The sequence below is a fragment of the Phasianus colchicus genome, chromosome 10, assembly GCF_987193195.1.
Source record: "Phasianus colchicus chromosome 10, bPhaCol1.hap1.1, whole genome shotgun sequence".
NCBI lineage: Eukaryota > Metazoa > Chordata > Aves > Galliformes > Phasianidae > Phasianus > Phasianus colchicus.
Genome location: NC_143445.1, coordinates 9491429 through 9513512, shown reverse-complemented (window position 1 = coordinate 9513512; position 22084 = coordinate 9491429). Strand labels below are relative to the sequence as shown.

Below are 22084 nucleotides of genomic sequence, written 5' to 3'. Positions count from 1 at the left end.
TTGGATCTGACTGTGATCAGCCTAAAGAAAGTGAAAAGCATTGCTCTGTTTGTAATTAATTTTCAGCACGATAATGCTGGAAGACTAAGCAAAATCTTCTAGGCAGCTTTCCCAAATTATTTCAACACATCTGCCAGGTCAGCTTAAAGATTCAAATCTGTTCCCCTCATTGTTAAATGCATGGAACTTCTGTGGTTGCTCCTTCCCCAGCCATCTTTGGTTCCTGTCACCCTGTCCTCCCTTTCATGCATGCTGTGCTACCACAAGTGTAACAAAGAACACACAGTAAAGGAAGCTCTCATTGCTCTGACTTGGATTTGGTTCAGCTATTTCACATCCCTCAACAGCACTCTTACTTCCATACAGCACAATGGCTTTGTCCCTACCAGGGACTGTCTATTCACAACCATAACATACATTTCTCTTATTCTGGTAAGATATTTCCAGCATACTGAGCAGGCTTCATCTAAAGGTACAACAGCAGAGGGTTCCCCACTCATGTAAAAAGCCAATTAAAGTTAAATGCTTAACTGCCATCTGTGCCTTTAAGAAAGATCTCTTAATTTTCCCCAGTGATCATTTTTTTCACATGGGACCAATTTTTGCTGTTATTGCTTAGGCAAAATTCCCACTGAAGTCCACAGGGAACTTTGCCTGAATACAAAATGGGGAGCAAAACCCTCTGCTTATTTACATAGACCACAAATCACAAAAATCATTTCCCAATGAAAGTGATTTATCCTACATGACAGTTGGTGCAACTGGGCTATTTTTAACCATAATTTGCTGTAAAATATTTCATTATATTTACCATTCAAGAGAAAAAACTCAATTGATTTTTTTTCCTTAAACTGGATTAGATTGAAAGATTCTGGCTGCTTTCCAAACCCATTAATTACTAAATGGTACATTTTCAACAGAAATGTTAAGCTATAAGTAGTTCCTTCTAGAGCCAGTTTGCTCCTAGCTAAAATCAATTAAAGCTGGTAAAGATACATTTCTATGGTCAGGTCTCAAGTACAGGCAGCTGTATTTATAGTACAGTGGATGCTGGCAAATCCTCCAGCATGGATGGAGTTCTACTAGCTAAATTGTTTTTCTGTGTAGCTCATAGAGGGGCTAAGTAGGTGGTTTTATTATTCTGGGATAAATCCAGCTGTGTCAGTATGCTTGCACTCTCAATTTGCTCTGTTTCTGCTATCATAGCCTTGATTTCCTAGCCCCCCAAACACACACACTATCCCATGGAGTGTAAAGGCAGTGCAGTTTAAGCTTGCTTGTCACCACCACACCCTGCTGTTCATTCCCATTTGTGTGGCCTTGCAAGGAACTGGGTCATGGAAATGATCCAAACCAGAAATAATTTGGGGTGGCAATGATAGGAAATCCAAAAAACACAAAGACCAGTGTGTTCTTTTCAACCAGATCACTTCCTTACACAACACAATGCAGAGGGCACTGCACAGCGTGAGAATGAGAACCCCTGCCAAAGCAGTCGATGACTTTTAAAGTGAGAGGTCCTCACACTACAGACACCAGTGTGCTTCAGCTTCTAGCTGAATGACTCCACTGCCCACACAGCACACACCAGAACGGTTGCACAGACTCAGCCTCCTGAAGCCTACAGGAACAAAAAATCCTGAAGTCAGCAGGGGTGCTGACAGGCACTCTTAATTGTCTAGAAACTCCAGAACAACTTCTCTGACAAGAACAAGCAACTCCCTTGGTTAGTTTAGAACTGGCAGAGAAAGGCAGGTACAGTACACAATGTGATTATAAATGTAAGGTGAAAAGTACTTTCTCTACCAGAGCAGCTGACAGCCTCCAGGCATTCAGATTTGTGTAAGCCAGCACTGTGGCTACCAAAACACAATCAAGGATGCTGTTCTGCTGCCCTCCTACCCCCAGCTATTTCTCTGGCCTCACGCTGGCACAATTCCTGCTTGGCCGTGTGGTGAAGCAGATTGGGAAGCTGATCAAGCTGAGAACTAGCCTGGGATTTTGGCAGCACGTGGATGTTATTACTTATGAGAGGACCACCCTGCCTATGGAACCAGCAGGCAGCAGAAAGCCAGAGCAGCCCAGCAGATGGAAGACAGGCCAGTAGGGTCTCATTCAGGAGCAGCCAACTTCTTGCTTTCATCCAAGCTACTTGGAGACTCAGTTATGAATAAGGAGCTCCAGTGAAACCCATGGCATTTCTGAACTCTGCAAATAAAGTGCCTGGAAGCTAACAGAGCACAAAACCTGCTAAAGCAACCCATGATAAAGAGCAGTAAAAGAGATCTGGGAACAAGAGTTAGAAGGCAACTTATTTTCTTGAAGCATGGAGTCTCCTATCTGTATTCATTAATATCACATGCAATTTGTTTCCCCCAGCACTGCAGGTAAGTCCAGTCTAGTTAGGAAATGGGCACAGATGGGGAAAGTCAGAGATACTCACTTCAATAAAACAGAATTGGAACCATTACATAAAGGCATGGTAGAAGCTGAAAGACTAGAAAAACTCTAAGAAGAACTGCAATAAGGACTGACAAATTAACAGAATCCTCTATTAAATAATCTAGTTTTGCTATGTACATGAAGATGGCATCTAAAAGTAAGCTGTTGCTACTGGCTAAATTCATTAAGGCATTCATTTTATAAGAAATTAAGAGGCTATATATCTGTTCAGAAAAATAAGCATCACAAACCACAAAACCAAGTATCTGTAAGATGTGTTTGCCTTCAGCATTCAATAAAAATCCACATGGAATATTTGTTGCTATGTACATCAAGACTGGATAGGAAGGCAAATGAAGTTTAGACGAACTGTTAGCCTCTAGAAAGAGCAAGCACAACTTGGCAAAGACTAAGGAAAAAAGTGCAATATGCAAAAAAATAAAAAGTAGGTTTGTGAAAATGTAGATGGTGAAGTGAAGCCAAAGAAGTGGCCACTGCAGAAGAGGGAGAAACTAAGGATATGGACATGTGAACTTCTTTGTTATTCCTAATGAGACAAAGATTGTCTCATTAATTTCTAGTGCTGAAGAAGCAGTGACCTTTGGTGGAGGACGGCAGCTCCACACAGGGCATTTTGGGCAGCGAGGAAGGCTCATTCCCAAGTACCCCATTTACAGAGACAGTCACTGCACGAGGTGCTGGGTCAGCCCTAGGCCTCCTTATGTACCTGAGGCAGCCAGCAGTAGACAATTGCTACACCATGGGGTTGGCTCCAAGCTTGGAGAGCAGTGGGCAGACAAAGGAGGGTGGCTGCCAGCCAGGAACCACCAGCAGCTGCCAGGCTGCCCTCACTAGTGCATGCTCCTTATTGCCATCCCTGCGCTGGGTTATAAGTCATAAAGCACCAGGGGGAAGTGTTACTGACTGAACAGGCTGGCAACAAGGGCAGGTGAAGACAGTCAGCATCAGCAGACCTCAGCCTCTGGTCACAGCCTAGCCAAGATCCAAGGCAACAAGGAGCAGAACCTCATTTTGTTCACATGGATATAGGGAGACGAGCCTTATTTTAGGTGTCTGTGTCTAGATGTTGCACTCCCCTCCCTCCTCAGACAGAAGGGGAAGAGTAGCAGCTCTGTCTCCCATCCTCATCGCCACAGAGAAACAGGCTGAAGTCTGTAACAACATGTAAGTCACAGTAAGCAGTCAGCTGTTTTTCCCCATCTTCAGACATAGCAATTTCTTTAAAAAAAAAAAATCAAATTCTTCTAATTACTATGGAAACAATAATTTCCTGCAGGCACTGCATACATACACTGTTAGGAAAACTAGTTTTCTCCACAGCCACAGCTGGCTAATCATTGTATGTCAGTTAACTTACTTCTGATCCTCCCCACCCCCCCACCAGCTTTTCTCAGAGAAAATATTGTGATCCTTTATGTTCTCTCAGTTTAACAGCCATTCCTATCAATGGAGGAGCTAAAATTGCTACCACTCAGGAAGAAAGGAATGTAAATGAGGAATACCAATTAACCTCTTTACAATTAAAAATATCTCTATCTATTATAGCACCCATTAGTGATACTCTAGTTAATGGTCTGTCAACATTTCCATTAGACCTTTTCCCCCTGCTCCCACACAGAACTAAATCCTAGCTAATCACCTTGAATATACCTCTATGGATTTACACAATAGACACATACAGCTCAAATTAGGCAAAATACAGATTCTCCCTTATCTTGAGCCATTACATTCTCCTAAGTACCTGTTTTCTAATGTATCATTCTAAACACTCTGTACTCCAAATGCACTAAATTTTACGGGGTGATTCTTTAACCCCACTCTCCAGTGTTACAACTACTTTATGTAGCTAAAAAAAAAAATAACAAACAACTGCAAGGACTTGTCCTAAATATTCACTATGAAAACAGTAGGGTGAAGCTGTGTTCACAGCAGATTCCTTTCGTCCACTACACATAATATACTTTGCATTCTCTCCATATGTATTTAAAATAAACACTAGATGTGAGACAGTGGGCTACGTTTTGTGCAACATACTGTAATACCTAGAAATGGCAGGGTGAACTAAGGACAAAGCATCAGCCTTAATAGCTTAAGATCCCTTGGCATCCTTATGGTCAAACCACATTCTCCACACTACTGTAATGTAGTTTTTTGTGTGTCAAATTCATTACAAATGTATTACATTCATATATATTGCATTTGATAGTCCTTCCAACTCTCAGAATATACTTAAGCATTTTATAGTGTGCTCATCATCAACTGTCCTCAGTTCAAGTGCTGGCTTACGAGGGAGAGCGAGCACCCCACAACCAATACCCAGATGGAAAAGGAGAGTCGTCCAACGCAAATCATAAACTACAGTTTAAGCCTTATTTTCACCACCAGATTTCTCAGAAAATTTGCAATGGTACTGCTGGTTACCTGCATGCAGCTTGGCACCATTTTGAGCACTGAGCTTCCACACAGCAGTTCACATATGCTACATTTTCCTGGCTTATTTTTGATCTTAAAGTAGAGGATCAACAGCTCTTATGCAAGCTAATTAAATATGTGTACACAGACTACCCTTCAGAAACAAAAGCTGCACTATGCTCAGGCTTTTATTTGCAATTGCTGTTTGCAAATGCTAATTAGAGCAACTGAAAATGACTCACATTTTATATATTAAAGCTGATAAAATACTAGTAGGAAAAAAGCTGGGTTTTTTGGCTTTTTTTTTTTTAAATAGTCTTTAGGCATACAAATCAATGCCACCATTTGCATAAATGCTAGAAATATTGCTTTCCAGCAGCCCTGCAGGGATGTCCTTAATTTTAGAGACCAGTTGAAATCACCATTCCTTGAATTCCTGGGGCTACTCCAGCTCATATTTTAAGTCAGATATATACAGAAATTTTTGCAATATCAGGCCTTTGGTACATTTTGAATACCCAGTTTGCTCACTGTATTTAAGAATTTCCTTATTTGCGGCATATCTTCAAGATCAGTGTTTCTATTACCTTAGCTACACCAAGTACTTACTAAACTAATCCCATCCAGGGCAGAATGAACAGCAGTATAATGGAAGTTACTGCTCACACCTTCCAGTGTAAAAGCATTACTTGTGATAGGACCCCTCCAAAAAATGTGTCTGGCACCACTACAGGCCAGCCACAGAATTACAACCTTCTGTAAAATAGTACAACAGCCCCAAAGTACTACCGACCATATTTTGTTCAGACATACCAATAAGGGATTTTTCTCCTAAATACTCAGCATTAAACAATATCAAGAATTGCACACAGCACTGTTTATGAATCAGAACTCTAGAGTTAATAATGAGCTTTATAATGGAATTCTTTAAGAAACCACAGTGAATGGGAGAATAAGAAATAAAGTATCCTTTTCTATCCTGAGTTTACACATTAAAGGCCAGCTGCCATTTTATTTTCTGAAAATAATTCAAAGCAAAAAAAACATGACCAGCTAAAAAAAAAAAACATTAAAATCCTAAACAATTCCACTGAAGAGGCACAAATTTAAGTGAGGCCCAGGAAGTCAGGACAACCTCTTGAGAAGGAGAAAACCAGATCCAAGGGACATCTTTCATCTTAAAGATGGTGGTTGTAGATAAATGGGCAGAATTTACAGCCATTTCTGAGCTTTTCTTTTCAGGAAGTTTTAGGCATTTTGGACCACTAAAAGATCAAAAATGATGATTTAATCAGCACAGCCCAGAAATTCAAGAGTGATTTGTAGCCCTTTTATTATCTAGATTAAGCATTCAAAATCTTTTCAAAACAGACTTAATCATATGCCTCTAACTACAAATCTACATAGATCAGTTCTAATCACTCACAGTATGCTTTTCTGCTATGAAATTCCCCCCCAACTTACACATTTTGAAGGAATGTTAATAGCAAAGTGTTTTTTCTCCATTATCAGGAGAATTTTATATTACTACTATTTCAAGGCTTTCCAGTGACCAAAGAGAAATTTAAACAAACTCTCAAGATGTTTCCCAGAATTTTCTTCTGGAAGGAAAAGAACAACAACAGAAAAAGAATCAACAAAAACACCACAATAAGAGATCAATTGCATAGCTCTCTTCCATTCAGATCCTTGGAACACCAGCTTTAGGGTTCATGACAAATTATCAGGCACTCTCCCACACAACATAAGTGGCTATATCAAGGCTTCCATCTGTTCTATTACAAAGGTCACCAGAAACCCTCTGGGCCACTATACAGCCATAGAGGATAAGCTTGACCTAAAGCACACCCTCAATCTCTTGACACGTTCTAAAGAATAAGAATGCAATCCCATTCCTGGCTAAAACTGGCAATGAAAGGATGAAATAGAGTTAGAAGGTTTGTGCAGCATTCTGCGTAACTTAGTGTTCTGTTACATCCTTCAGACACCTCAAGGAACTTTTCAAGTGATTACATTCCACCTTATATAAGACTACAGTGTTGTATTTGGTTCTTTGCATCTGATCTTTAACTTTTATCCCAAAAAGTTTGCCAAATCTCCCTGCATTACCTCACTCGTCCATATTGATGAGAATTCAAATCTAATGCCTCCACATTCTTCTCTCACTGAGGTCCAACACAGACTTGAGCAAACTTGTTGCTTCAACACAACATGAAAAGCATCTAATGGGATTCTTACTTCCTGCTTGCTAAAAACAAAGCCGTTTTGTGAGCCTTAGCTGCTAAACACCACAGGAGTGAACTCTTCACAGCAGTGAGCAGTAGCGCAAACTCCACTGAAGCACCCCTGTAGAACAGGCATATTGACAGAAAGAACTCAGGTCCACTGAGTTTTATACCACTAACATGTTTTTCTCACATAGGAAAAGAGCTAAGAAAGCTGCACAGGGAATCTCCAGATCTGTGTGATTGCCCGCTCATTGTTTGCTGAGCTTTGTTGTTATATTTATCACAAACTTACAGTACACATGAATAAAGAACTGTATCAAGCCAGCATCTAGGAAGAAATTAAAAGGAAGCCACTTGTGACATTGTCACAGTTGTATTCACACACTGTTCAAAACTGGCACATCCAAGAAAAATACACGAGTCTGCCCTCTCCCTCTTTCATCCCCACAAGTCTCTAAGTTAAAGAGCACTGGAAATCTCAAATAGATACTTCTTAATCTTCAGCGAGAAAAGGCCTTGAAGTTTCTTATTTCCATAATTTAAGCAGAAATCTAAGGACTGTTCTTTAGAAGGATTTTTTCTTAATCATTCCTGTGAGTCATAAATAGGATATGAAATAATAAGAGGTGACATGAACTCTATTCCAGAACAGGCACTCCAGAATGAAAGTGGCATTACTGCTTATCTTTTGCTTCTCATTATTCATCTGTTTCATGCCTCTTCATTGCCAAGATAGTTTAACATTTCTGATGCTTCATATTTTACTGAGGTCTAATTGCAAATAGCTTCAAGAGTGGAAGAAAAAAGCGATAAAGACATGGGCTAAGGGATTTTTGTTTAAACAGTAGATGCTGTTGCTATACAATTTAAAACAAATTAACTTGGGGGGTAACACAGGACTGGAAACAGACAAGGCTGCTTCTTGATCTCAAGCTGATGGAGGTCAGGGTGAGAAAGGTTAACATAACTATTGCAGATTTCGCATCCATCTCCCAATTGTTACATTATGTTATAGAGGTCTCATTACAAATAAGGCACACATGCACTGAAACAGACTGGTTTCCACACCAAAGACAGTCACAGAATACACCTCCTTCTGCTAAAATAGAAGGATTTTTTACAAACATAAATGCAAATAGGAGGATTCTTCAAAAATCAGACTCAAGAAATGAAGATAGCAATTATGTCTCTATCTAGATTAAAAATGAGAAATGGAAATTAACTGAAAGTGTGATGATAGACTCATACAAAAATACAAGCAACCAACTCAGGAAAGCTTCCTTCATTGGTAACAATGTACTGAAGTACAATATTTACAAAGCAATATGTGCAATGATGTTTTGATGTTGGTGTTCAACACGGAGTTACCATTACATTCTGTCACAGAAGTAGAGCAAGCAGGCTACTGTGACTGTCCCAAATCGAAGGGTAGACAGCAATGACTTACCTGAGGACTACAAAAATCCTTCCCTGCTATGGACTTCCCATTAAGTTCACTTCTCTCACAAGCCTTCACATACATTTAGCAATTTTGCAAGAAGTCTTAATAGATTTTTCACTCTCCCATTCTTCCTTTAGAAAGGACCAAAAGTAGCATCTGATATAGCTGTAATATATAACTGCTCTATAAATATATTGTTGTAGGCAGCAACAATGACAGCAAAAACCTGATGGAAAGCCACCAGTCCAGCCCCCGCCACATCTCATTTCTGATCACGCCTTCCTTGCTCTCTCCATCAACAGGAGCAAGGTACACAGAACTACACCCCCTCACAGCCTTCCTTAAATAGACACAGTGACTTGCCAAAATGGTATCTACACTGTCTCACATGTCACAAGAGTTCATAGCACCGCTGAACAGATGGGGCAAAGATGAAGGTGGCAAGGAAACCTGAAAGAGATGTGCAGAGGGCCATGCAGCAGTAATCTACAGTTTTAATTTACACCGTATAATTTTCTTTCCACATTTCGTATCACAAGTATTATTATCCTTTTAGTCTTTTAAACTCACTTATTATTCTCAAGGCTGGAAGAAGTGAAGGATTTCTGACAGTAACAAAGTACATCTGCAAACAGGTCCAAGTGAAGAGTGTACAAAAAATAGAGCTCATGATTTTAGAGATCAGGAAAAACAGAAGCAGGTCTGACTGGAATGAAATGTGATCTCTTCAGCTTTCCAATCAACTCACAGAAAAGCAGACCATGCATATATTCTTCCCTTCCATTTTCATTAAGGGTCTTCTGAACCAAGAATGTGTGAAGGAGAAGGTAGGTTCTGTTTGGGTGCCATTCACAAAGTTGGATCTCTGACATAACCACTTTCTAAAATTGCATTTTTGGTAGCAGTGATTGATGCTATCCTAGTCCTCAATCACTGCCTTCAAATGCCTACTGACTATTAAAACAGGATGACATGGGAAAAATTAAAATGAAATTTTTCCACCAGAACAAGAGTTTCACAATGCAGAAATACAGCAGTCACCTTTCATATAGCATATGAAAAATACTGGATACCTGCAGTAAATTACACAGATTGCTCGAGGAGTTGGATAGATTCTATAGAAGAACTGGGTTTTCAATGTGCCTTCACTATGCTCTGCAGTTGGCAGTGTTATCTGCTTATTTACACACGTGTCCCGAGCTGTTGCTTACTTTGCACAACACGGTACCAGGCAACAAGGACTCCATACCTGCAGATGAAATTGAAGATTTTCAGCATGAGCAGAACCATAGGCAACAGCAATATTATTATTAGGAAATGCTGCAATGCATTCAAAAGACTACTGATATCCCTGTCTACATGCAAAGCTTAATCAAAAGATTAAACAGAAATTGCCAGACTGAGGTACCAATACAGAAAGCCTCATTTCTCCTCCTGTCCAAAGTAACCCCTATCACTTCAGAGTGTGCTATCTGGCCAAAGCCTGACCTTGTGTCTTTGATTTGGGACTAGAAGCAATATGCACAAATATTTATCTAAGCACATTTTCACTCAGCTTTGATCTACTAAAACATATGCAAAAGAAGTTCAAAGTTACCAGTGCAAAAGCAAGAGAGAAAAATGTCTGGCTCATAAACAAAGGACTACAGCTAAGTGTATTTAAGGCACATATGTATGGCTGAATATTTTATTTTCATTTCTGATGCCAATATTGAGCCATCTGGCTTTCCTTGAGGCATTTCTTTTTCTTTTCTTTTTTTTTTTTTTTTTAAAGACTCTTCAATAGCAAGGCACTAAAAAGGAAAACCAGGTTCTTTAGTTTGAACCACTGCAGGCTATCAACCACCACACCGTTGTTGAACCAGCATGAAACATACTATTAAGAAAGTTTCTATTTTCTAAAACAGCTCTTCATTGTCTGAAATATTCATCCCCCTTTATCCCACTAAACATTAGTCCTAATGGCCATATGGCTGGACATTTATAATTAACAGCTTTTATCAAAATAAATTCACTACTTTGAATTTTTAATAGGTTTTTCCATTAGCAATCTTCACTGAAGGGTAAAAAAAAAAGAAAAGCTCTTTCTAAAATAATAAGAGAACAATATGAAGTTGTGGAGGTGTGTGCAGGCAGGAAGCAGCAGGCTGTATGTGATCTTGGCCAATCACCCTAAACAAGCACTGCGTACCTGCACAGAAACTTTAGCAAGAAGCACATAAAATGCTGGATGAATGAAAAAGAATCCCAGGTTCCAAACCATGGACCTACTGCTTGTACAGCACTAAGAATCCGAATCGGCCTTGGAGAAATCCACCCCCAAATATTAGTTTGCTCTCAAACAAACAACACAGCATCAAAAGGCTTCAGCGTTTGAGTGACTTTACAATCTAACCTTGTCTGTTAAGGGTACTTTCTATTTTTTCAATAACATGGAAGGCAGAGAACTGCAGCCATTTCAGCAGCCTTCCAACACCAGCACAGCACTACAAGTTTCTAGTGAGGCACTGCACATTAGCACTGCCTCATCGTTGCAGGGGCTGTTTTCTCCATCCATACTGCCTCATTTTGTGCTGTACTAACAAGAATTTGGTTGTTAGATTTCCACATCCACTCATTACTCCCTTTCCTTGTTTATATAAATTACCAGGGCTTGTTATTTGTCAGGATTCATATCTGTGAATTTAATGGAACTGCACTTCTCAAAATCACCCACACTGTCAACAGCTCTAATTTGTTTATGTCAAATCAGTCTTTTTTTTCCCCATTTACCCTTCTGTTTCATACCATTTATATTAGCTTGTCAGCTGGGATTTTATTTATTTATTTGCTTTGGAAGGTTTGCTTCTGTGAAACCCTGATGGCAGAAGAACTGCACAGCTCAAGGGACAAGAAATAAGATATAAATGCTCTCAGCACTAAGCTGCTACTTCCAATTTGGTCCTGGTCAGAAGCAACAGAAGCTGCAGACAGTTTTTGCATTTACTATAAAAACAGATATGGGCTGCTTTTTTAAATTATTTTTCATCCTCCTCTTTCTTACTATCTTACTAGCCACCGCCCTATGAAATGCTGAAGAAACATTAAGCTTTCTTGTGGAAATTCAGGCACATATTGATTTTATAAAGTCCCTACCTCCACCAGCTATCTAAGCACTAGGATTGCATTTCTCTCTCAGAAATCAGGCAAGAAATACAAGTATTCTTCCTGTATTTCCATACAGAACTTGGCCAAGAGGTTACAAGTACTAAGATAAAGAAGCAGGTAATGAATATATACTCAGAAGGAATGAAAACCATTGCTCACACACATGCCCAGTATTTGCTTTTCAGTGTTATGCAAGGTCATTCCTTGATGCTACACGTATCCAAAGCAAAGACAGAGCCACAGCTTTCATTGATCATTAAGGAACAACTGTTATAACCAAATGGAGCATAGCAGACACACCCCATGACAAGTTTGGTGAATACCTAAAAGATGGCATGTTGTCCAGAGTCACTGTGGGGTTCAGCACATATTGAAGGCAAACATTTAATTAAAACAATTTGGAAAGGATTACAAGGGAAGAGAAAGCATCCAGAAAAAGATGGCTTCCTGATTCTTAAAGACAAACTATTCACTGAGAAAGTGCTTCTGGTGATTGCACAGCATTCTGTATTTCCTGAAATAAAGCAGCCCAACTCAAGCCATGTTTGTGAAGGCACCTTGGTCCTCAATGCTTCCCCAGCTCTGCAGAGAGGCAGAAGCAGACATGCTCCTCTCAGACACTTCCCATTCCCATGCTGCAGCCCTCCCCGCAGCACAGCCCCTGCAGCTGGGCTTTGCAGGCAGGCACAGAGCAGCTCCTGCTGTTCTCCACCCAGTTTTGTACCGCACCAATTTAATCAAGCAGCAAGCTCCTTCTGTCAGCGCTCTTTGGCTGCAGCCTGGCATACCAGCTCATTTACTGGCCAACTTGCTTTTCAGACTGTTGACAATAGCTCAGCATTTTGAATGCTTAACACATCATATATTCTATTGTGGCGCTTCTGCTTTCCAGTTCACTCTGGGTACTGATTTTTCCCAGTCGTGGTGAGATTTACATGCTGGCAAAGCCTTAACAAAGTGATTAATGGAAATAATTCTGGATATGATGGCAGGGTTGCGCTTAGAAAGAGAACAAAACTCCTATATTTCAGTTGTCACGCTGAAGTCAACAAATGCTTATTACTGTTAAAATACTTACTGTAATTTGTGCATTTTTACTTTCTGTAACTTCTCTCCTAAAAAGTCTTTACATTTCACAGCAGCAATATTAGTGCAATTATTGTATCATCAGTACCAAAACAAGTTGCTATTTTAGGAGTTCATGGATCTTCCCTGCTGCTTAAAGTACAAAAAAAAAAAAGCCTTGTGCTAAATTTAGCTCACACGGTTTTAGCATTTGTGGGAAAAAAGCTGTGGTGCATCTTAAGTCAGTGTGAGCATTTCCTAGATTTCATCAGGCCAGGATTTATTCCATTCATATTCACCCAACAGAGGCAAAAAAGCAGCCCCACATAATAATAAATACATAGGATCAAATCTTGTTGCTCATTTATACTCACTTATACAACAGGCTTTCAGCTACACATAAGTATAGCGTGCACTAATTTTACAAACACTTACAAACTCTAATTTAAACCCCAAACAAGAAATATTCTGAGTACTTCCACAGTGAGATGCAATCATCATTATTCTTCTTGCAGCACACTGAGATGGAACTGATCCCAGCTGCTCAGTCAGTGAAGCCAGAAATCAAAGTTGAGATAATGCAAAATCTGGACTAGTTTCCTGCTTGAGTCAAAGATCTGTTCTTTGGGATAAAACCCAGGACACTCCTTAGTCTTGAAGCCTACCTGAATAAGATCATTGCTAAGATTTGAAAGCCTGCAAAAACAACTTAGCTAGACATCAAGATCACCACATTAAGAGACTCCACATGCTACATGATACAGAGAAAATAAGCCTAGAAACATCACATCATCAACTGCCCTGCTCCAGCTTGAGAGTAATCTACAATCCAGCCCACACAGGTACTTTTAACCTATCATTAAAGACTTCCAAAGGCAGAGAACAGATCAGCTCTTTGTCTAAGCTGCTTCGGACTGAAAATACTCAAGCCTGCTCTCAGTGGGTGACAGAGAATAGCAGGTCACCTCTGTGCTTACAAACTTTCACATACTGGACATTAATTGCCTCAGCTTCTCAAAGCTCATACCATCCAAAAGACACAATAAAACACACATAGAATTCTTGTCTGCTGCTTTCTGAAAACGTAATTATTAAAAGAGAATTTCCCAAACTGTAATAATGTTGCACATAGGACCATCCTATTCATTTACCCAGGAGTAATCAAGAAACAGCACGGTATCAAACCTTATATTCAGTTTGTGGTCTACAAACTGAATCTGTTCTGAAAAGGTCCAGAACATTTTTAGAAGTGCTGCTGCCTAATCAGTTTATCCTCATCTTCTGCTTGATTGTTAAAGCAGACTGCTTTATACTTAGATGCAGCATCACATGGCTGGTGCTTGATGAACCTAGCAGATGTGGCATCATTGCCCACTAGTTCCTTTTTTAACATTGGGTGGGAAATTACCATTATAAATAGATCACATATACAAATAGGCCACTTTACATTAGAAACCAAATGGGCCAGACAATAGAGTGAACAGCAATAGCAATTGTCACAATAGCTTTCCTGCTTACTTATATCAGCTTTAGTAATGCATTTTCTGTCATTATTACTGTTTAATTAATATTAAGCACTAATTAGCATCAATTTTCCACAGAACCCTGAGCACACATGGAGGACAAGTAAAGAGATGAGGTCAGCAATGGTTGTTCCACAAGTAGTAGACCATACTCTGGGCTAATCACAGAAAGGAAATACCATATTTCTTATAATTCCTAATCCTGAGAGAGAAGTTATGCTGCTTAAATTGAGACAAGGTTCCCCCATAGTCAGTTAATTCATCTAGTTATCTACACAAATATAGTAAAGCCAACAAAATAGCAGCTACTCAAACCCCAAACAAAAGCTCTGATTTTTCTAGTCAGCAAGAACCAGCAACAGTCTAAGATTTACGAGAGAACAAGCTTGGGTCATTTATACTGCCTAATCTCTTGACACCACTGCAGTAGAGACCTGAAGACCAAAAGCTACAGAGGGGTGAAAGCATCATTACAGAACTGCAAGCTTGTAATAATAAGCATAACAGAAAGTATAGCAATAATAGCAGGGTAGCAGAGTTTGAAGCTACAGCAAATGAGGACAAGACCAAAAGCAGCAGCCGTAGATGCAGAAACAAAGGAATAAAACTTGCTTACCTTCAGAAGGCCTCACATACACAGGAATCTCCTCAAAGAGGCTCTTCCCTTCACTGCCAACCCTTAAATGAAGTCTGGAAAGGGGTACATCCTGGTTCCACCTGTTCTGGTCACTCAGGTACATTGCATGCACCTGAGCTCCCCTGGGTTGGCTTCCTTCCCACCAGGTGCTCAATCACTGCTTCAGGCCATGACTCAGCATTTCCACTGTACAAGCTTTAATCCCACACCATGAATCTTGTCCTTTCAATCTGGTTACAAACAGTCTTTCAAGAAAGGAAAACATAAATGACTGGGTATTGCATTAGCAACATCACCCTCATGGCTTCTGCCCATCACAGACCTTGGCTTGCTTTAACCAAGCTAAGGCGTAGTAGCTGTGCTGCTGGAGGACATCAGCATCTTTGGACCAAAGCCATAACGCAGTGTTCCTCCTCCCTTCTCCTCACAAATGAAAAAATAACTGTTCTGGAGTCATATTTAGATCTCAAATCAATCCTGATCGCTGAAACAGGTGTTGAAATTTCAAAGTTTGATGAATTCCATTTAATAATAAATAATAATTTAAAAAACAGCAAACCCGCATCTGGATTTGCTTACTGGAGGGGAACAGTGGGCAAGAGCAGGACTCAAATGCATTCAGATCAGGAGATGTGATTTAGAACTAAATGAAGGGAATAGGAAGATTAATTCCACGTTTCACTGTTGCTGCTGAGTTATACATCCCTGCAGCATCATTACAGACGTTGAGAAGGCTCAGTCTATTACATATTGTTAGCATACATGAAGTCAAATAGGATCATAAAACAGGATGATCTGGCTCCTGACTGCAGCAATGACACAGCAGAGGTCCAAATATTTGCTTTGCTGCCTGTAATACAGCAGTTCAATAAATAGTCAAAGGTATGCAGCACAGTCAGCAGTGAGCATTTGCATCCAATAGGTTATACTGGTTACACATTCATATATCTGTAGTAAAGGCTTCTACTGAATTTGGGGACAAAGATTGATTGTTTTATGAGAAAAGATGTACAGAGATGCTATGAGAATAAAAGCCTGGTTACCTTGTTGCTGTGTGAACTTCTATATCTAGACCTGTGCTCATGCTTTACATTCAATCATCCCCCACAATTATCTCCAGATTTTTGCCAGTTTGTGGGGGTAGGAGAACTAAGATGGGTGCATTTCAGATTATCCAGCAATCAAAGAAATCAGGACAGAACAGTATTCAATAGTCCTCTTTTGAAAGTAAAGGAATTTGTAAACAATAACTGTTTGTATACTTCGTAGTGGTATTTCTATAGGCTTCACCTAATGGATAAAGCACTCACTCCAAACATCCAAAATTTACATTTAATAAAGTGAAAGCAGTAATCCCAGCTGGGACCAAAATGCATGCAATGAATTCCATTAGGGGATTGCTTGTCACTCACTGTACAATCTGGGCTAATACAGCGTCCCTTGAAAACATTATATTTGATAACAATCATAAGACTGATTAAACTGCCTCAGATAAGACTATCTGATTCCATCAGGTTAGCTAGTTACGCTAATACCACGTGGCAGCAGTTACAAAGCAGATGAATGTGAAAATTTCTACAGAAGTTCTGAGGATATAATGGCAATCTCACTTTGATTCATGAGATTAAAATGCTTTTTTCCCCCCCAACTTCTCAAAAACACAGATGTATAAATACATTAAAGCCAACAATTTAACTCCCCTTTTTATTTAAAACCTACTTAATTAAGCCATTTATATTTTTTGCAAATTACTGCAAAATGATTGACCTCAAGGTTGCTCTGAACCTTACACATGAAAGAATTTACACAGACTTCTTCTCAGCAGCTTTTGTCCAAATTCATTTGGCTTAAAATCTTTTCCAAGAGATCCTTCTGATCATCATCCCCAAATGAAACTTATTTACTTGGCCAGAACAGGAAAAGATTTGATTATCTCAACTTGTATTTGCTCCTTAAAGCTGATTAACTCCTATTTCATAACAGCTCTAAGCATTTTGTTGTCAACAGTGACTCCCAAATACACTTTCAATTAATCAAAACTTATTTTAAAGCAAACAATTACAAATGCAGCACGTGTCAGATTTCATAATGTCATTTAAATTATTATTACCCATTAGGAACCATAGGAGCACAGCTGAAGCAGTTAGTAGAAATGAACACAAGCCATAGTTTTAATTGTAGCCTTAGAGGTGCATTCATTAGCTATGATCACAACCCCTTCATAGGTAAAAGGCCTATGTACCTGGTTTCAAAAGTGATATGGAGCTGCACAGAATGACCCTTGCACCCCATCTTTATCTGACGAGGATAATAACGCTTCTCTCCCAGACTTACCTGTTGTGTAGTGTAAGTTAGTACACAGCTTATTTAAAAAGTATTTATTTAAACAAGGCTTTAGAATAAGTGCAATTTAAAGTAAGCCACACAGATATAAAAATATACTGACTTGCTATTCTTGCTTCTTCTGTTCTATTATAAGACACCGTCTATTGCCAGTTCCAGGTTCTAAAAAAAATTACACCTGCCAAGCAAAAAACCTCCTAAAAGCATCAGTACTATCCCTTGCAAACACAAAAAGATAATGTTACTTCCTGCACTGGTAGATGTCAGCTATTGCACAAAGGTCATTTACATCTCTGGTGGAGAGCAATGCTTGTACAGCTCATAACACCACCCTATTTATGTCTGTTCACAGAGCCTTCAAGGAGCCAACATTCCTTACACTTCCTCAGAAGTCCTAATACAGAGTTCTGTTACACCAGCTGGTCACAGAGAAGCACAGCAAAAACCCTGGAAAGACCGTACGAGCTTGAGAAGAAGCCAGTAAAAAGGATCTGAGTGAATGAAGTAGAAAATATGTATATGGCTGTTATGAATAAATATGTCAGTCCATTACATCTGTCTGTAAAGGAAAACGTTAAGCACACAAATCAAGTGGAGGAGAACGTGAGACCAGCACAGGGCAGAGATTCATTTTGTCCTTCTAATGGGTTCTTGAGTTTCATTTCACCACTGACATGTGGAAAAACATAAGCATGTTACTCTATGAAGGTCAAGCATGTCACATATGCAGAGAGCTACAAATATTCAAGAGAAAACATGTATATTCCACATGTAAATAAGATTATATTCATGAAACATGTTTAAAATGAAGCATTAAATAACCATAGTGAAAAAGTAATTAATCAATGGAAGCCTTTTCTCCCCTGTTTTAAAATAATATATATACACATGCTCTGAAAAAGGGTTTCTGTTGCAAGATTTTTAATTTTCTACTGATAGACATGGCAAGATAAGCTTGTAAGGGTCAGCATGCTCTAGTGAATCCATATATTATCAATTACAGTACACTGCATTAGTTGTCATTGACAGAAAGTACACATTAAGGTTAATATTATATGGTTAGACAGTTATTAAATAGAAGATAACATTAAGTAATTTTATTCCTTCATTTCAGAATGAACACTAGGTTTCCCATTTCAAAACAGGTACAAACATGAGAAGAAAACAGAGACTGCAAAAGAAGAAATACGCAACATACGCAAGAACTAGATCTGGCTGCATTTATGTAACTTGCAATTTACTGGAGATTTCACCCAGTGAAAGAAATTCTCCTACTATTGTAAGTGCTGTGACACTTGCATTGCCTTCATCATTCCTGCTGAAGTCAACACTGTGGCCCCAACCTCAACGACCTTTAAAGGGTAGTCTCTGAGGAAATGAAGACATTTTCAATCTTAACTCTATCTCTTCATTTATCTGTAACACATCTTGATGCAAACTCTGAACAGGAAAATTAAAGGACCAGTAACCACACCACACTAAAACGGCATTAAAAGACCTCAGCTCAACAGTCAAAGGTTTGAATAGAAAGGCAAATTGTGTTGCAGCTTAGCAAGGAGCTACTGGAAATAATACAATTGGACTCTGACTACCAAGAGAATCCTTCACAATCTGACTTGAATTTCCTAGCCTATTCTAACTCACCATCCTCATCTTAAATAAACCACACAAACAAAACACATCTGAAAGCATCATTGATTTTTTCTCCTTCTCCAGCCTCTTTCAGACCTTTCTCACCCATTTCTGATGGTAGTGTTCCAAGACCAAGCATTTGGCCTTGACATGAAGTATCAGACACCAAGTCTATGACACAGCATGAAAAGCAATAATGGAAATTTCTAAACAGTGAAGTCAGAGAAAATGGAGAATAAATGGAATTCACAGAGTAACAATCTGCTCTCCAAGATGCTCCCTTATCAGCTTCCAGAGGAAGCTCTGCATACAGAGGGATGCGAGGACTGACCCCCTACTGTACTCTGAACAGCACATTTAGGCATTCCCCTCCTACTCCCACTGAAATGTAACGCTCACCAGCACATCACCCTCCAGATGGTACACTTCTGCTGTATCTTTTTGTACTGCAAAGTCAATTTCCTCATTAAACTTATGTGCCCTGGAGCTGATGGGTTCAGTGTCTTACACCAGTCTAGATTTCTGGCCCCTTTTCATAAGGGTGTACCTGGTATTCCAGTCAGCAATCAAGACTGCAGTCTTTTATAAAACGCAGTCACACATAGCAGCACGACCTTTAAGAAAGGCCGTGAAGAAGAGGGACAGGGCATTAAAGGAAGAAAAAACAGACAGAAAAAATGACACAGTGAGCAGGCAAGAGGCACACAGCACGATGTTCAGAATTACTGAAGAATTGCTGTGCAGAAAACTGGCAGTGAGTCACAAAGCATCTCCACGAAGGCCTCAGGTCAGTGTATAAATATCAGATTAGAAACAGTTTGTTTAAACACTTAGCTGGATTAGAGCATAGGAATAGCTCTCCTGGATCCTGCCCAGCAAGTTACTGCCAGGGATATAGACAGCATTGAAGCTCAAACTTTTAAGAGTCTAGAAAGATATGTTCTTGCATGGGAACTGCTGAATCATGGCCTGAACCTCTGAGTGATCACCTGAGGCGAGCAATGAGTCAGCAATGAGTGAAAGCAATTCACCTGTGCTGCTGGAAGGGGTGGAGCCTGGCTCCACCTCTCCTAGACCCATTTAAAAGCTGACTACCAGGGGAAGATCTCTTCTGAAGACTGCCTCCTTTGGAGTTTCATAGCAAGTCCAGGATACAGGTAAGTATTCCATCTGTTTTGGTATAATAACTGCTTAGCCAAACTCTCTGGTGTATTTCATAACTATAATATCTGCACATTCACTGATTATACAGTTCTCTTTTAGAGGACTTTACATAAGGAAATGACTTTAAACACAAGAAATAAGAGTGTTGTAGTTGTCTTTTATTTTCTCAAAGAAATAAAAACTCACAACCTCAGTCCAAATTCACTTAAAAGCTTGACTACCTGGCTTCACCCCACAGGAAGAAGCAAATTCCCTTTTTAGTAAATAGGCAGCCATGTTCTTACCCATTAGAATCAGAGGCAATGAAAGAAAAAACATTCAAAAATAAAATAGAACAGAGCCTACCTCCTTTACAAGATGCATTATTTATTCCCTTATTGTTTATGAGGCATTGCCTCCTTCCTGGCAACACAGAGATGCGCGTGTCAAAGACAAGAAAGAGAAGAACAAGCGACAGGGACAACAACACTGAGGCTACCTACTGCTTCTTGATATGCTGTAAAGAAAGGCATAAACAGTGAGGGAGTCTGGACCTCTAGAGCTTTGTAGCTTTACAAAGAAGGCTAACAAACTCCAAGACGCATGGTTAAAACCACTATATACACTTGTTAACAAAAACTGGTAATAATTCCAGTTGTCCCCACTTTAAGAGGGCAGAGCATCTTCCAACAAAAACATTGCTAATATCTAGACTGAGTCTGTTGATCCTAAAAGACACTTAGAGCTTGGACAAGCAAAAGTACTTCAAAGTCATTATTGTTTGCCTTCCCATACAAGAAGATAATCTCTGGAGACCAGGCTCCAGCACAGTGCTGCTGCTCTGAGTGCACATATGTAGAGGCTTTCAGTGGTAGGCCTCTCATGCAGCCCTCCCCCAGATGTACTTGTTTTCAAAATACAAAATACATTTAACAGCAGAGATTACATGCATCAAGACATCCACGCACCACATGGACCTTCCCAAGTCCTTACCTAAGGACGTGAACACAGAAATGACAAGCCCAGCACCTGACTGGGATCCCCCCATAACTGCTCTGTGCCCAGGGCACTTGGTGCTTTGCGGGGCAGCCGAGGCCTTGGGCATGTAAGGGAGGGCTACACCTCAGATTTTATCTTAAATCCTTCATCCCTAAGGCAACTCTGCTCACCTGTGCCCCACAGGTGATCCCTTTCTCATCATGCTTCAACAGATTTCAATCAGTCCAAGCCGTTCCTGCCAGTACCCCACCCTCCCACCTCAGCGTCACACACCAGCCTACCTGAATGCCGCAGGCAGCCCACCACCAGCCTCCATCTTTGTCTCTAGAAGGGCTTTAACGGCCTGTAACACCTACACAGCATGAGGAGAGCTGTACAGTCTGACTCCTGCCCTAGGGGTGCAGCTGCACCAGGTGGTGATGGTGGTGAGGTAATCAGTGTGGCCTTGCCCATAACAGCCCCACATGTGGGAGCAGAGCCTGAGCTGCCGCCCCTCAGCAAAGAGCGCTCTGTGGGCAGGCAGCAGTGGATTTTATCCAGCTCTACTTCAGAAGATCCTGCTGAGGGAAGGTCCAGGTAAGAAGCACTCCCTGCTGTGGGAGTGCTGGTGATGTGTGTGCTGAGCCCTGTTACAGCCTGGGTGACCTATTTTTTTTTGCCTTTGGTGTAGTATGCCTGTATAGGCATCCCAGGAGGGAACAACAGCTTGCTTGTGATATCCCCTCGTTCATTGCTGGAAATGGAGCTGCTTAATGAGTGCTATGTTCCTATAAGGCTTTTCTGCTTCATTTCCTGGGACCATTTGAGGATAATAATTGACAAATGAGTACAGGATGGGGCTGCTATTGTTTTTGTGGGTCTCTCCTGTGTTACAGTAAATGTTCTTTTGTGTGTCCGATTTTTTTTGTTTTTTGGTAGCATAATGGATGATTCTGACCTCCTTTTGTTGAGAAGACACTTGCTGCTGCTTTTTCCACACAGGTGGAAGATTAGTTTTGTTTTCTGCTTCAGATGTAATGCTTTCTTGTGAGCAGCTGTGGGCTGGACAGCA

At 40.1% G+C, this 22084-nt stretch overlaps 1 protein-coding gene across 5 annotated transcripts in view; it reads right to left on the bottom strand.

The window, feature by feature from the left end:
- NYAP2 (neuronal tyrosine-phosphorylated phosphoinositide-3-kinase adaptor 2) overlaps nucleotides 1-21556 on the bottom strand; it is a 147692-nt gene extending 126136 nt beyond the window's left edge. Inside the window, exons 1-2 of one of the 5 annotated variants that reach the window (XM_090147266.1) lie at nucleotides 21315-21401; nucleotides 9618-9793 (exon numbers count right to left, since the gene is read on the bottom strand). Coding sequence is in view for 1 of the 5 variants with exons in the window: in XM_090147264.1 (XP_090003390.1) it covers nucleotides 21315-21349 (35 nt within the window). In the remaining 4 variants the exon portion in view is untranslated. Of the gene's footprint in view, nucleotides 1-9617; nucleotides 9794-14895; nucleotides 15201-21203; nucleotides 21271-21314 lie in introns of those variants that run through there. The other 4 variants (XM_090147267.1, XM_031596362.2, XM_090147269.1 and 1 more) reach the window with 4 other exon arrangements.
- Nucleotides 21557-22084: the final 528 nt, after the last annotated feature.